The sequence below is a fragment of the Saimiri boliviensis genome, chromosome 2 (assembly GCF_048565385.1).
Source record: "Saimiri boliviensis isolate mSaiBol1 chromosome 2, mSaiBol1.pri, whole genome shotgun sequence".
Lineage (NCBI taxonomy): Eukaryota > Metazoa > Chordata > Mammalia > Primates > Cebidae > Saimiri > Saimiri boliviensis.
This window is the reverse complement of record NC_133450.1, coordinates 28,935,262-28,950,822: the sequence shown is the minus strand read 5'-3', so window position 1 is coordinate 28,950,822 and position 15,561 is coordinate 28,935,262. Positions and strand designations below refer to the sequence as shown.

The following is a 15,561-nucleotide window of genomic DNA, read 5'->3' as shown; positions in this document are numbered from 1 at the left end:
ATTCTCCTGCCTCAGCTTCCTGAGTAGCTCGGATTACAGGCACGTGCCACCATGCCCAGCTACTTTTTTGTATTTTTAATAGAGACGGGGTTTCACCATGTTGACCAGGATGGTCTCGATCTCTTGACCTCTTGATCCACCCGCCTCGGCCTCCCAAATTGCTGGGATTACAGGCTTGAGCCACCGTGCCCGGCCTATTGTACAGTTCTTTATCCATTGTGTGTATTACAGATTTCTCACTGCAGCGCTTTTTATTTTAATGAGCATATGAAAGTAAACGCTACAGGCTGGGCGCAGTGGCCCATGCCTATAATTCCAGCACTTTGGGAAGCCGACACAGGCAGATCACTTGAGGTCATGAGTTGGAGACCAGCCTGGCCAACATGGTGAAACTTTGTCTCTACTAAAAATACAAAAATTTGTCAGGCATGGTGGTGCTATACTTGTAATCCCAGCTACTCGGGAAGCTGAGGCATGAGAATCACTTGACAGAGGTAGAGGTGGCACTGAGCCAAGATTGCATTCCAGCCTGGGGGACAGAGCAACAGAATGAGACTCTGTCTCCAAAAAAAAAAAAAAGAAAGCAAGCAAATACTGCAGTATGACAGTTTGATTTCAGTATTCCAGAAAAATAGTCTTTGCCATTTACCATTTAGGTCCAGTTCACCCTTTTTATTTTAAAGTTTAAAGTAATTTTACAAATAATTTACAGAAGTTAAAAATAACGGGACCAGGCATGGTGACTCACATCTGTAATCCCAGCACTTTGGGAGGCGTAGGCGAGTGGATTACTTGAGGTTAGGAGTTTGAGACTAGCCTGGCCAACGTGGCAAAACCCTGTCTCTACTTAAAATACAAAAATTAGCTGAGCATGGTTACGCACACCTGGAGTCCCAGCTACTTGGCAGGCTGAGGCAGGAGGATTGCTTGAACCTGGGAGGCAGAGGTTATAGAACTGTGCCACTGCACTCCAGCCTGGGTGATGGAGTGAGACTTTTTCTCAAAAATAAAAATAAAATAAAGGGATAGTGAAAAAATGTTAAAGGTGAAATCTTAAAAGATGAAATAATTCTGTCACATATTCCTTTAAAGCAAACTGACATGGTCCAGGTTCTTGCCACAAAATATGTGGTAAGGTCCTTCCCGTTTAATAACTAAGTGGATGACTGTACCACATTTCTTTTCTGTCCTTAGAAGTATATTGTCAACTGTGCCTGGTGGCCAACCTCTATAATTCCAGCCCTTTGAGAGGCTGAGGCAGGAGGATTGCTTGAGCTTAGGAGTTTGAGATCAGCTTGGGTAATATAGTTAGACCCTGTCTCTACAAAAAGTAAAAAATTAGCCGGACTTGGTGACATGCATCGGTGGTCCCAGTTACATGTGAGGTTGAGGTGGCATGTGAGGTTGAGATGGAAGGATTGCTTGAGCCTGGGAGGTCAAGGCTGTGGTAAGCTGTGATAATGCCACTGCATTCCGCTCTAGGCAACAGAAATCCTGTCTCCAAAAAAAAAAAAAAAAAAAAAAAACCCACAACCCAAGGCTATAAATATTATTATTCTGCTTTTTCTTCTGTCTTTTATTTTTTTAACCTTTTATTTTTAAATCAATAATCCATATAAAACTGATTTTTCGATTAATGTATATTGCGAGGTAGGGGATCAATGTTTATATTTTCTAAATAACTATCCAGTTGACCCCAACACCATTTACTGAAGAAGTCATCCCTGCTACTTTATAGTGACTTCATCATAAATCCGTTGTTTAAATGTATTTGTTTCTGAACTCTCCATTTTCATGGTCTATTTGTCTGTCTTTGCAATAGTGTCATATTTTTTCAGTTTCTTTAGCTTTTGTAACGAATTTATTTTTTGTGTCACATTTTTTCAGTTACTGTAGCTTTTGTAACAATAAATTTATCTATTCATGTAGGCCTTCAGTTCTGTGCTTCTAAATAAGGGATTGGCAGGCTTTCTTTCTTTTTTTTTTTTTTTTTTGAGACAGTTTCTGACTGTCACCCAGCCTGGAATGCAGTGGCATGATTGCAGTGGCACGATCTCGGCTCATTGCAACCACTGCCTCTGGAGTTCAAGCGATTCTCCTGTCTCAGCCTCCCAAGTAGCTGGGATTACAGGCATGTGCTACCATGCCTGGCTAATTTTTATTTTTTTAGTATAAATGGGGTTTCACCATGTTGAGCTGGTCTTGAACTCCTGACCTCAGGTGAACTGCCTGCCTTGGCTTCTCAAAGTGTACCACTCCTGGCCTGGCACACTTTCTATAAAGACCAGATGGTAAATATTTGTAGGTTTTGTTAAATATTTTTCTTTCTTCCTTTTCTCTGTTTTTTGTTTGTTTGGTTTTTTTTTGATTTTTGTTTTTTTTTAAATTTAAAAATATTTTCTTTACACAGAGTCTTACTCTCTTGCCCAGGCTGGAATGCAGTGGCAGGATCACAACTGACTACAGCTTTGACCTCCTGAGCTCAAGCAATCCTCCTACCTCAGCCTCCCATGTAGCTGGAACTACAGGCATGTCCCACCATGTTTGGCTATGTTTTATTTTTTGTAGAGATAGGGGTCTCCCTATGTTGTCCAGGCTGGTCTCAAACTCCTGGGCTCAAGCCATTTGCCTACCTTGGCCTTCCAAAGTGTTGGGATTAACAGGCATGAGCCACCATGTGCAGCCTTTGTTTGTTTGTTTTAGAAAAACCTTTATGAATGTAAAAAAAAAAATCCCTTTTAACTGTATTTGGCCCATAGGCCATAGTTTACCGACCCCTGTTCTAGATTATCATATTATTAGAATCAGCTTGTCAGTTTTCAAAAACCTGTTGGAATTTTGATGAGCATTACATAGAATTCATTGATCATTTAGAGGAAGAATTGAAATCTTTATAATATCAAAGCTTCTGGTCAGTCAAAACTACTTTATGACTGGTTTTAGGATTAGAATTGTGGACTTCTTAATTCTGTAGCTTTCTTGTAGCTGTCTTACTAGGATTAGTAAGGGCCTGTGAGCGCTATAGTTTTTCTTCATATTTCAGTTTGTTATGATTGTTCCTGTTTATAGTGATTACTTATCTTTGGGAATTTTAATTTTAGAATCTTGGTTGTACATATTAGGAAACAGGTGCTATTTCACATGAAAACAAAAAGGGAAGGAATTTAATTTCAGAATTTGGTATCTTGTAATTCCCATGGTTTGTTAATTTTAGTATGTTTCAGCAAATAATGTAATACAGAAAATACTTTCTTTAAAGGTATTTGTATTTCTGTATACCTCTTAAGTTCTTATGTTTTGGAATTTTATATCAAATTTTGAAATCTTTATACTTAATTCTAAGGTTTTTATACCTAGTTTTAGGGTTTTTAAAGGGGATTTATAACACAACTATACAAATAAATACTTTGTAAATACTTAAAACCAGATATTTGCTTATTTTTCGTTTCATCTGACCGGTGTACAATGCATGCATTTTTATGTGATTGTATTTCGTGAATTTATGTAATGTTTCTACTACATTTTAAGTACATGTTTTTATATGTCAAAAGGGTCATAATATTTTATTGTATTGATGTAAAGCTGGCTTATTTTCATATGGATTTTTAATATGAGTGTCTCTTAATATATTTGTTACAAAGGCTCAAAAGGTCTTTACTTTTATAAATGAAAAAGATTTTGAGTCTGTCATTTTGCAACATCTTTGAACTTTGAAAATTTGAAAGTCCAATAATAGCCAGGTATGGTGGCTCATGCCTATAATCCCAGCACTTTGAGAAGTTGAGGCAGGTGGATTGCTTGAGCTCAGGAGTTTGAGATCAGCCCGGGCAACTTGGCAAAACCCCATCTCTACCAAAAATACAAAAATTAGCTGACCCTGGTGACATACAAAAATTAGCCAGGCATAGTGGTGAGGACCTGTGGTCCCAGCTACTGGGGTGACTGAGGTGGGAGGATTGCTGGAGCTTAGGAAGTCTAGGCTGCAGTGAGCTATCATCATGCCACTTCATTCCAGCCTGGGTGATAGAATGAGACCCTGTCTTAAAATAGAAAAGAACAAAAAAATAAAAAAGTCAAATAGTGATAAATATTTGCCATTTATATGTAATATTGAAAGTGTATTTCAGATGGTTTCAACATTTTCTGGCCTCCAGAATGAAAATAAAATAATGTCCCTTGGCTATTGATCCGCAATTTGGCCTGAAAACAAAGCACCAACCCTTTCAACCCTTCTGGCCTGTGTTCTCTTACCTGCACACCTTTTAAGCCTCCTGCTTCCTTTGTTCTTTCTTCTGGTTTTTACGCATGCTCTTTTCTTTGTCTGGACTTCCCTTCTTGCTATTCTTTGCTTTATTTATTTCTATTTTTTCTGCCCTGGGCAGCACTTCAGTAATTACAAATTGGGATTCTTTAATGAAATCAGACATTGGGAATACTTTGGTTAGCAAGACAAACATGTTCCTTATTTATCAAATTCTGTGCTAATTGTTGAGTTAATTATCTCACTTTTCCTGTGGACAGTGAACTCCTTGAGGTTAGGCATGACTCTCTTTTTAGCAGCAGTACATTACCTGACAATCAATAGGTATTCAATAAAAGTTGCTTCTTCCAAAATGTCAGTCTTGGATAAAATTCTCAGGGCATTCACAATTTTGTGAGGAAGGGACTTTGCTCATACTTAAATTTGATTAGAATACTAGATAACATGTTGATAAGGTCTCACTGAGTCTGGTACATTGTGGAAGATAGTCTTATCACTTACATGAACAAATAATTGCTGCGTTTAATACATAACAAATGATTTGCTACAACTTTAATGATCCAATATGCTATTGAGGCACTTGGAATTAGTAAGTGTAATTCCGAGAAAGGAACGAAACCATCATAAGCCCTAAAGCATATGCACAAGCCCTAAAAGCCATACTTTTTTTTTCTTCTGTATATACATACTCTCCATTCTTAGCATTGTGATGTGTATACTTGGACAAGTTCCCGGTCACCTTCCCTTTGCCCATTATAGTTCTGCTCAGCCTTCACATAGATCATCTACTCTAGTGCTGCTTTCTTAGCAAATATTTTTATTTTGCTTTATATTTATAATTTAGCTTCCTGCCTCACAGAAATCAAGGCTACCTATCAAACTCAGTAAAACATCTCACTTCTAGCCCTTAGTTTTACTTATCATGCTCATCATCTTACAGTCCCAGAAGAAGCAGCCCTTCTGATGAGGGCCAGTGCTCTTTCTGTGCCCTTTAAAGAGATAGCAGTTTACATTTTTATCAAAATGATTCATACACATGGTTTTAAAAAATTGGGCAAAATGGCCACCCACTGCCCCATGCTCCCCAAATGTGTTTTCCAACGGTATCCTCATTTATTTAGCTGCTGCTTTTGGTTGCTGTCTTCATAGCACTAAATAATTTTGCTGCTCTTTTCATGACTTATACGCATACACATTTTAGATATTACATACTTATTTAACTGTTCTGAAAAATAAAGTTTTTGTTCTTCCTCAACACTGCCATATGGCTGTTAACTACAGCATTCCCCTTGACGATCCTCCGGAATGAGATTTGCTGTTTATCAAATATCATGGCTTCCTATTAATCAAATCTCATGGCTTCCTGTTACCATTCAGTACCTCCATTTCCTGAAGTGCATGCTTGAGTCACTTGCTAAGGAAGGGTGGGTGGGAGGTAAATTTTCTGAGTCGTCTTGTATCTGAAAATGTCTTTGTTCTAATCTCACACTTGCTTGCTAATTTGGATATAGAATTTGATGTTGAAGATAATTATTCCTCAAGGTTTTAGGATTATTGTTCTATTTTGTTTTATCGCCTTGTATAGGTGTTGTGCTGTTCTGATTCTTTTCCTGTTTTGGTGACCTCCTGTCCCCCAAAGTTAAAAAAACTCTGGTATTCTGAAATTTCAGTGTTTTTTGTTTGCTTGCTTGATTTTACTATTAATTGTCCTGAGTACTCAGTGTGCTGGGCGCTTTCTGTCTGTAGATTGGAATCTCAACTCTGGGATACTTCTTTGTGCCATTTCCTCATTAGTTTTTTTTTCTCTCTTTTCGTGTTTCTGGAACTCTTCATTAGTAGGATTTTGGACATGTTTGATTGGTTATCTTTGTGTCTTTTATCTTACATTTTGTTGTACTTTCTGAGATACTTTAACTTCTAATACTTTTATTGCATCTTTTGAGAATTAGAAAACATTTTTTCTATGTTTCTTTGGTGCTGATCTTTTTTATAAATAGCGCATTGTTCTTGATTTATAGGTGCAGTCTCTTTAAGAATCTCTTGAGGATAGTAATTTGAGTTGAAAGTCCTTTTCTGCTTTTTGCAGCCTGTTTTCTCCAAATTCAGATCCTATTTATTTATCTTTAGTTTTCTTTCATTTTGGATATGTTCCTCAAATATCTAGCAATCCTTGGCTGTCCATTCATATTTAAGCATGGAAGACACTGACAAACTGATTAGGAGCTCTGTGTATATGAGAGGGGCTTGTTACCTGTCAGGTTTTTGCTTTATGTGACTAGGATAAGGAACTGTCAATACTGCTAGGGGACTCAAGGAAATAAGAGACATTCAGCCTAGGGAAAGGCTGGTTGATGGTTCTGAATATAGATTTACATATTTTTAGCCCCAAGTTTTACTCCTTTCCTTCCTTAGCACCCCCTGGTGTCTGAGAACCCTGACTTTCTCTGAGGTTCTCTGGGTATGCCAGCCTCCTTTTGATTTTATCCCCTTCTGCCATCAGTACTCTAAACTGTAACTTCTTTCTGCTCTGTAAGTTACCACTCATATTTTTTCTTTGTCTTTTAGAATTTAAAAACCAGATTCTCATCTGCTCATTACCCCTTCTCTCTGTTTATTGTGGGTTTATGTATTTTTAAGTTCCTTGCAATGGGTTTGTAAAAGGTCATCTTGGCTAGGCTGAACTGTATTTCCCAAAATTCTCTTTCTCTCTCTCTCTCTCTTTTTTTTTTTTTTTTGAGACAGATTCTCACTCTGTCACCCAGGCTGGAGTGCAGGGATACCACCTCGACTCACTGCATCCTCCACCTCTTGGGTTCAAGCGATTCTCCTGCTTCTGCCTCCCAAGTAGCTGGGATTACCGGTGCACACCACCATGCCCAGCTGAGTTTACTATTTTTAATAGAGACAGGGTGTCATCATGTTGACCAGGCTGGTCTCGAACTCCTGACCTCAAGTGAACCACTCTCCTCTGCCTTCCAAAGTGCTGGTATTACAGGCGTGAGCCTCCGTGCCTGACCACCTTTCCCATATGTTTCTGATTAGGTTGGGTCACTGGGAGATTTTCACATCTAGCCTGAGACATTATTCCTAGACAACCAAAAATGTTCTCTTTCCCCAGAGGAGCACATACAGTCTTTTTTTTTAATCATCTTTAAGATAATATTAGTTCATTCTTTTCCTACCTGATTCACACGCCTTCTTTCATATTCTGTAACTTTTTTTTTTTTTTTTTTTTTTTGAGACGGAGTTTCGCTCTTGTTGCCCAGGCTGGAGTGCAATGGCGCGATCTCGGCTCACCGCAACCTCCGCCTCCTGGGTTCAGGCAATTCTCCTGCCTCAGCCTCCTGAGTAGCTGGGATTACAGGCACACGCCACCATGCCCAGCTAATTTTTAGTATTTTTAGTAGAGACGGGGTTTCACCATGTTGACCAGGATGGTCTCGATCTCTCGACCTCGTGATCCACCCGTCTCGGCCTCCCAAAGTGCTGGGATTACAGGCTTGAGCCACAGCGCCCGGCCATCATATTCTGTAACTTAAATGCTGAAATATAAAGTGAACTGTGATTAACACATACTATGTTAGATAGCAAGGAAGAAAACATGAACCCAAAAATATTTGGTTAATACATGCACACATACACATAAGTGTATTCAAACACATCTATGTCAAAGTAAGGAAGAAATACTTGTAACTATTGTAGTACATATTTCTGCAGTGGTCATGTGGTTGTAGCTGGTATATATGTTCTTCCACCACTCATTCCGTATTCCCATTGCTCTAAGTAAGTATCTCAGCTGGTCCTGGCTCCTTGCTTGGTGGGGTGACCCAGGCTTTCATTCTTGAAGGTGTGGGCCATTAGTGGTTCTTTCTCAATTAGTCCTGCTATCTGCAGTTCTACAAAACTCCTTGCAATTTTCCATGGACTTGAATCTCAGGACATGGGAAATGCTAAGTGATGTCATAGAGGATCTCTTGCATTTTGGACATACTCCTCTTCTCCTGTATTGTGCAGTAGTAACCCACATTCCCCTTGAAAGTTAGGATCAGTCATCCCCAGCGAATACAGTAACCATCTTCATTGCCTCTTGATTCGGAACTTCAGAGTAAAGTTGGAGTCTCAACTTCAGGTTAGTGGAATCATTTGTTGTGTCTCCTAGTGGAAGCATTCGTCCCTTTGAAACTAGACTTCTAGAATAACAAAGCCTAAAGTCACAAGGATAGGAAATAAATATTCTGCTAACATTGAATTTATTAGTCTTTGTTGATTTCCCAAAGAAAAACTCTCCTAGCACTCATTAAAGGCATGAAAGGCGTCACTGTCTACTACTCAGCCACCTAAGCCAGAAACCTTGGAATCATCTTAAATTTTTCCCTTATCTGTAACATTTTTTTTCTACCTGTTACAAAATCCTCTCAGTTCTACCTTATTTTACAGCTCTCACTTCTATCCCCTCCTCTACATTCTCGTATCAGTCACTGCCTTAGACTAGGCATCACCTTCACTTATCCAACTTGTAGAAATGATCTTTAAACTTTTTGTCTCTATCTACTATTTTTCTGCTAAAGCAGTCTTTTAAAAATCATTCTATATTTAGTGGCTCTAAATGCTTACAAGGTAATGCTAAACTCCTTAACCATCTGAATTAATTTATCTGTTATAATCAAGATGCAAGTCAGATGGCTTTAACAAGTTAGAAGTTTATTCTCTCTTAGGACTTAGATTATGGCTTAGGAATCCAGTTCCTTCTGATTTACCTGATTCAGGATATTTTACCACCATGTGAGAACCAGCATGAAAAAGGAAATGGTGAAAAGGAGGATGTGCCCTTTCCTTTAAGGGGACAATTCAGAGGATGTGCAAATCATTTTTACTCTCAGCTCCTTGGCAAGAACTTGACTGCCAGTTCTAGCTGCAAGAGATAAAGAGAGTCTCTTGTCTGGGGAGACTTGTGTCTAGCTAAAAAAAATAGGGAGGCCTGTTATTGTAGATAAGTGGGGAAATGGGTATTGGAAGACCACCAGTAGTCTCTGCCACATGAGGCATACACAGTCTTCTGGAGAGTGATCCTTGCTTACTTCTTCACCTTATTTTTTAGTGTGTTGCTTTTCCATACTTCCCTTTTAATCAGCTCTCTTGACTATTTCTCCTTTCCATTAGCCATGCTAAACTATTTGCACATCTAAACATGCTCTACTGAGGAAAGGCATTTCTCCGCCTTTCCTCATCTTGCTTCCTTAGATAGAGGTGCCCTTGTATTTGGTTGTAAACTCTTTGAAGGCACAGATTACGTTTTATTCCTGTATCTCTTGGGTGTCATGTAATGCCTGACAGATAGGGGATGTATACTATCTCTTCACTGGATGAACAGGTGGGTTCATAGCAAAAATAACTGCAGACTTTTAAAAATGTCAGAGCCTACTCTTAAGGTAGGGCTGCTGTTTTTTCTTTTTCTTTTTTTTTTTTTAACTTTTGTCAATCAAAATGTTAGTGCTAGCTCTAAAAATATAATCATCCTATATTTTCTTTTTAGTCTTTTCATATTTAGTTTTTAGTCACAATTTAATTCCAGAAGTGCTCAGAGTTAGTTATGGAATTTGTTAATTTTTTTTTTTTTTTTTTTCTTTTTTGTGTCTTTAAAGTGAATGGCCTTTTCTGTCTCCTAAAGCACAGTATTTATAATTCCTTTTTTTTTTTTTGGAGACAGAGTCTCACTCTTATCACCCAGGCTGGAGTGCAATAGTGTGATCTCAGCTCACTGCAACCTCTATTTCCTGGGTTCAAGTGATTCTCCTGCCTCAGCCTCTCAAGTAGCTGGGATTACAGTCACTTGCCACCATCGCTGGCTAATTTTTGTATTTTTTTTAGTAGAGACAGAATTTCATCATGTTGGCCAGGCTGGTCTTGCACTCCTGACCTCAAGTGATCCACCTGTCTTTGCCTCCCAAAGTGCTGGGATTACAGGTGTGAGCCACTGCGCCTGGCGTATAATTGCTTTTTAACAATTCAGTGTAATAGTGACTTGCTGCAGGAGATGTGTTGAAGTGAATTAGATAATACTGACATGATTTCCAAAGCTTGTCCTAAGACCTTCTGAGCACTGCTACCTTAACATACTGGTTCTAAGATATTGGTGACTCAGGATTTATTTAATGACTGAAAAGAGTCATTGTTGTAAACAAATTCTAAGGCAAGAGTGCCTTAAATATTCTTACATGGAGAATTTTTTTTTCTGCTTTACTGTCTTGAGTAATATCTTTTGTTTTACTTGTAGATTTGATGGTCCTCGAAGATTTGAGGATTTAGGGTCAAGGTGTGAAGGACCGAGACCCAAAGGGCCTCGTTTTGAAGGAAATCGCCCCGATGGGCCAAGACCCAGATATGAAGGTCACCCAGCAGAGGGCACTAAAAGCAAATGGGGAATGATTCCCCGGGGGCCAGCATCTCAATTTTATATTACCCCCAGTACATCCCTAAGTCCTCGACAGAGTGGACCACAGTGGAAAGGCCCCAAACCAGCTTTTGGACAGCAGCATCAGCAGCAACCTAAGTCACAAGCAGAACCTCTTTCAGGAAACAAAGAACCATTAGCAGACACCAGTAGTAACCAGCAGAAGAATTTTAAAATGCAATCAGCTGCATTTTCCATTGCTGCAGATGTAAAGGAGGCCAAGGCGGCTCAGTCAAATGAGAATCTAAGCGACTCTCAACAAGAGCCACCTAAAAGCGAAGTCTCGGAAGGGCCCATAGAGCCTTCTAATTGGGACCAGAATGCTCAAAGTATGGAGACTCAAATCGACAAAGCCCAAGCTGTTACTCAGCCTGTACCCCTTGCAAATAAGCCTGTACCTGCTCAATCTACTTTTCCTTCAAAAACAGGGGGGATGGAGGGAGGAGCAGCAGTAGCAACATCATCATCATTAACAGCAGATAATGATTTTAAACCTATGGGTATTGGTCTACCCCATTCAGAAAACAACCAAGATAAAGGCCTGCCTCGGCCAGATAATAGAGATAATAGATTAGAAGGCAATAGAGGCAGCAGCTCATCTTACAGAGGTCCTGGGCAAAGCAGAATGGAAGACACACGGGATAAAGGACTAGTAAACAGAGGTCGTGGCCAGGCAATCAGTCGAGGCCCAGGATTGGTCAAGCAAGAAGACTTTCGGGATAAAATGATGGGTAGGAGAGAAGACAGTCGAGAGAAGATGAACAGAGGAGAAGGTAGCCGGGACAGAGGACTGGTGAGACCTGGAAGCAGTCGGGAGAAAGTGCCAGGTGGTCTACAAGGCAGCCAGGACAGGGGTGGAGCTGGCAGCCGAGAAAGGGGACCACCTCGGAGGGCTGGTAGTCAGGAGAGAGGACCTCTTCGAAGGGCCGGTAGTAGGGAGAGAGTACCACCCCGAAGAGCTGGGAGCAGGGAGAGAGGACCACCTCGAGGGCCTGGCAGTCGAGAAAGGGGACTGGGAAGATCAGATTTTGGTCGTGATAGAGGTCCATTCAGACCAGACTCAGGAGATGGTGGGGAAAAAATGTATCCATATCACCGAGATGAGCCTCCTAGAGCTCCATGGAACCATGGAGAAGAGCGAGGGCATGAAGAGTTCCCATTAGATGGTAGAAATGCTCCAATGGAACGAGAAAGACTTGATGACTGGGATAGAGAGAGATATTGGAGAGAATGTGAACATGACTATCAAGATGATACACTAGAGCTCTATAACAGAGAGGACAGGTTCTCAGCACCACCATCCCGGTCTCATGATGGAGACAGGCGAGGCCCTTGGTGGGACGATTGGGAGAGAGACCAGGATATGGATGAGGACTACAATAGGGAAATGGACAGGGACATGGATAGGGATGTGGATCGGATTGGAAGACCCATGGATATGTATGATAGAAATTTGGATAATGAGTGGGACAGAGATTATGGGAGACCACTGGATGAACAAGAATCACAGTTTCGTGAACGGGATATTCCATCTCTTCCACCTTTACCGCCCCTCCCACCTCTTCCACCTTTGGATAGATATCGGGATGATAGATGGAGAGAAGAAAGAAATCGAGACCATGGGTATGATCGCGATTTCCGTGATAGGGGAGAGTTGAGGATTCGAGAGTATCCAGAAAGAGGAGATGCATGGCGGGAAAAGCGAGATTATGTTCCTGACAGAATGGACTGGGAAAGAGAACGTTTGTCAGACAGATGGTACCCATCTGATGTGGATAGACATTCCCCCATGGCGGAACATGTGCCCTCCTCACATCATTCCTCAGAAATGATGGGGTCCGATGCAAGCTTAGACTCTGACCAAGGCCTTGGAGGGGTAATGGTTCTCAGTCAGAGGCAGCACGAAATCATTTTGAAAGCTGCACAAGAACTGAAAATGCTTCGGTAAGTTGACTCCTTCAGATCATTTCTTTTAGTAAAAACCACATTCAGACTGCTGATATGATATATTTGAATGTAATCATTTTACTTCAAGTTCTTAACACATACTTTTAATTTATATTTCTGGTCATTCAGTGCTGTTTTTAGGGTTAGAATGAGTATTTAAGAACTATGTTAATTATAAACGTATGCCCTAAAATGTGAAAATTAATTGCTGTCGTGGCCTTTGTAGATGTGTTGCTGGCATGCCATGCCTGTGCATGTTGTAGGTGTCAAACTTCAACTTTTCAATGCTCTGAATTTCACAGGGCTCATGTGTAACCTTCATTTTTTTCAGTAAGCAGTTTGTTCTTTGGTATTAGATCTGATAAACTTTATATTCACTAATCATTGATATAACTTTGGAAAGTGCTGTATTTTTTGTATTTTTCTTTGTTGAAGCTAAGAATGGTTTGCTTAGGAGCATCCTCAGATTTGTCTAACTACTGATACTTTCTTTTTGGGATGTTTTGTCTTTCATTATAACCAAAAGCAGGTATTTCTCCTTGAGGATGGTACTTGTTTCTGTGTAACCAAATATTTTCTTTGCAAAATGGAAAATAGGATATTTTGACTTACAATCAACTGTATATAGGTATCTACATAATTTTCCTGTTACAGTAACAGTAATAACAAAAGCTAACATTTATTGCATGCTTACTCTGGGCCAGGAACTGTACTAAGTGTGTTGTATATTATAACTCATTTAATTTTTAAACCAGCAGTATCTTAGGAATTTAGATAGGAATTTAGAAGTCAGTGACAGATTGCAAGCTTTTTTAAAGCAAAATTTTTTAGAAAAATCAATTAATGATTAGGTTTTGATAGATTCCAATATATTTCTTCCATTTTTCAATTCTGGTTTGTATTCGTGGATCTTACCAATAAATTATAACTTAAACCAGGCATCCCCAAACTACGGGTCGCATGCGGCCCCCTGAGGCCATTCATCCAGCCCCCTGCCGCACTTCAGGAAGGGGCACCTCTTTCATTGGTGGTCAGTGAGAGGAGCACAGTATGTGGCGGCCCTCCAACGGTCTGAGGGACAGTGAACTGGCCCCCTGTGTAAAAAGTTTGGGGACGTCTGACTTAAACTTTAGAACTAGGAAAGAAAAATATGGTGAAGAAACAGTAATGACAAAAGACCAGATAAGGCAGATTTCTGTGGTCTATAGCTAAGAGGTTTATTTTTCCAGGTTATTCATGAGGAAAATGTAGAAAGCATGCTATAGAGTATATAGCTACTACACTATTCACTTATAAGTTGTAGACACCTTTAATTTAACACCTACCGTGTAACTGGGCACTTGAGTGTATGTTATGCCAGTCTGTCTATCTCAAATTCTTCTATCTCAGAGGCCTGCAAAGATAAGGTAGTATTATCCCCACTTCACAAGTGGCACTAAGGTTCAGAGAGGTTAAGTTCTCTTGGCTATTAAGTGTCAAACCCAGCGTTTAAACTCAATCTGTACAACTCTGAAATCTGTGTTGTTTATGGAGAATACCAAGCTGATTGGTGTTGTTAAGCTGCCAAGGTTTCTTTCTTTTTCCTTTCGAAATTTCTTTTTAATTCATTATTGCTTTGCATGGCAATGCTGGGTAAAAGGTGCTGCTGCTGCTTCGTCCTTTTTTAAAGCTTTCTGGGCAACATGAATATAAATAATATATATGGAGTGATAGATAATGTGGTCATAGTTGAATACAAGTAGGTTATGTTACGTCAGTGCAAAGTCATAAGGAGTATCATAAGGGATGTGATTTACCTGAGCAGAAAATAGTCTTACATACTTGACCTTTTGGGTTCATTTGGGTCACTTACTTTACTGTAAGGAGAAAATTGTAAGAGGTCTTAAGTTGTAGTGGATTTTACCCAGGTTTAAAATGGACATTGTAAAGAAAAGTAAAAGGAATTTAATCAGAAATTTGAAGAAAAACCGAAGGACTACATAATTATCTTCAGAAAGATGAAGTGTTATTTTTAAAGATATAGACTGACAATTGTTTTCACCATCTACAGCAGGGGCCATAAATTAAAATGTCCCCAGGAATCAGATAACAAAAATGAGTGAAAGTGGGCCAAGTGGAACTTGGTAGAGTATGGTGAAGATTGTGACAGGTTGTTTCATGTAACCTGGGCTGCCTTGCCGCACTCAGCTGATTGTTGGCATGTGGGAATGTAGGCCTGGTGTTACCAAATCTCTTTAAGGTTTGAATTTATATGTTAAATATTTTGCTTTGTAAATAGCTAATTCAAATTTTAAAAACTGATGTGAAAGCCACATTTTTTTTTTGAGTTGGAGTCTTGCTCTGTCAGGCTGGAGTGCAGTAGTATGATCTCTGCTCACTGCAACCTCTGCCTCCTGAGTTCAAGTGATTCTCCTGCATCAGCCTCCTGAGTAGCTGGGATCACAGGCACATGCCACCATGCCCAGCTAATATTTGTTGTCTTTGGTAGAGACAGGGTTTCACCATCTTGGCCAGGATGGGCTTGATCTCTTGACCTTGTGATCCACCCGCCTCAGCCTCCCAAAGTTTTGGGATTACAGGCGTGAGCCACTGCACCCAGCTGAAAGCCACATTTTAAAAACCTTCTTAGGCCATATTTGGTGCATGGGCCACCATTTTGCAACCTCTGGTGTAAAGAGTTGAAAAAAGTAGTCTGGGCACGGTGAAATAGCGAGGGAGCTTTTGGTTGGATTAAAGAAAAACATAACAGCTGGATGAGAGAGTAGAAAACTACTGAGACAGGTTGTAGAGTCTATCCTTGAATATCTTTAATAATATATAATTATTTTTATGTCTTAGATGACTGATGAGTTAGCTACGTAAAAGCAAAAGAGGGTAATCCCAGAGGTGCCTGTCATATGGC

At 39.8% G+C, this 15,561-nt stretch overlaps 1 protein-coding gene across 3 annotated transcripts in view; it reads left to right on the top strand.

The window, feature by feature from the left end:
* YLPM1 (YLP motif containing 1) overlaps positions 1-15,561 on the top strand; it is an 84,076-nt gene that overhangs the window by 22,343 nt on the left and 46,172 nt on the right. For all 3 annotated transcript variants that reach the window (XM_039468874.2, XM_074392973.1, XM_010335290.3), the window contains exon 5: positions 10,536-12,656. In XM_039468874.2, the coding sequence (XP_039324808.2) occupies positions 10,536-12,656 (2,121 nt within the window). The remainder of the gene's footprint in view (positions 1-10,535; positions 12,657-15,561) is intronic.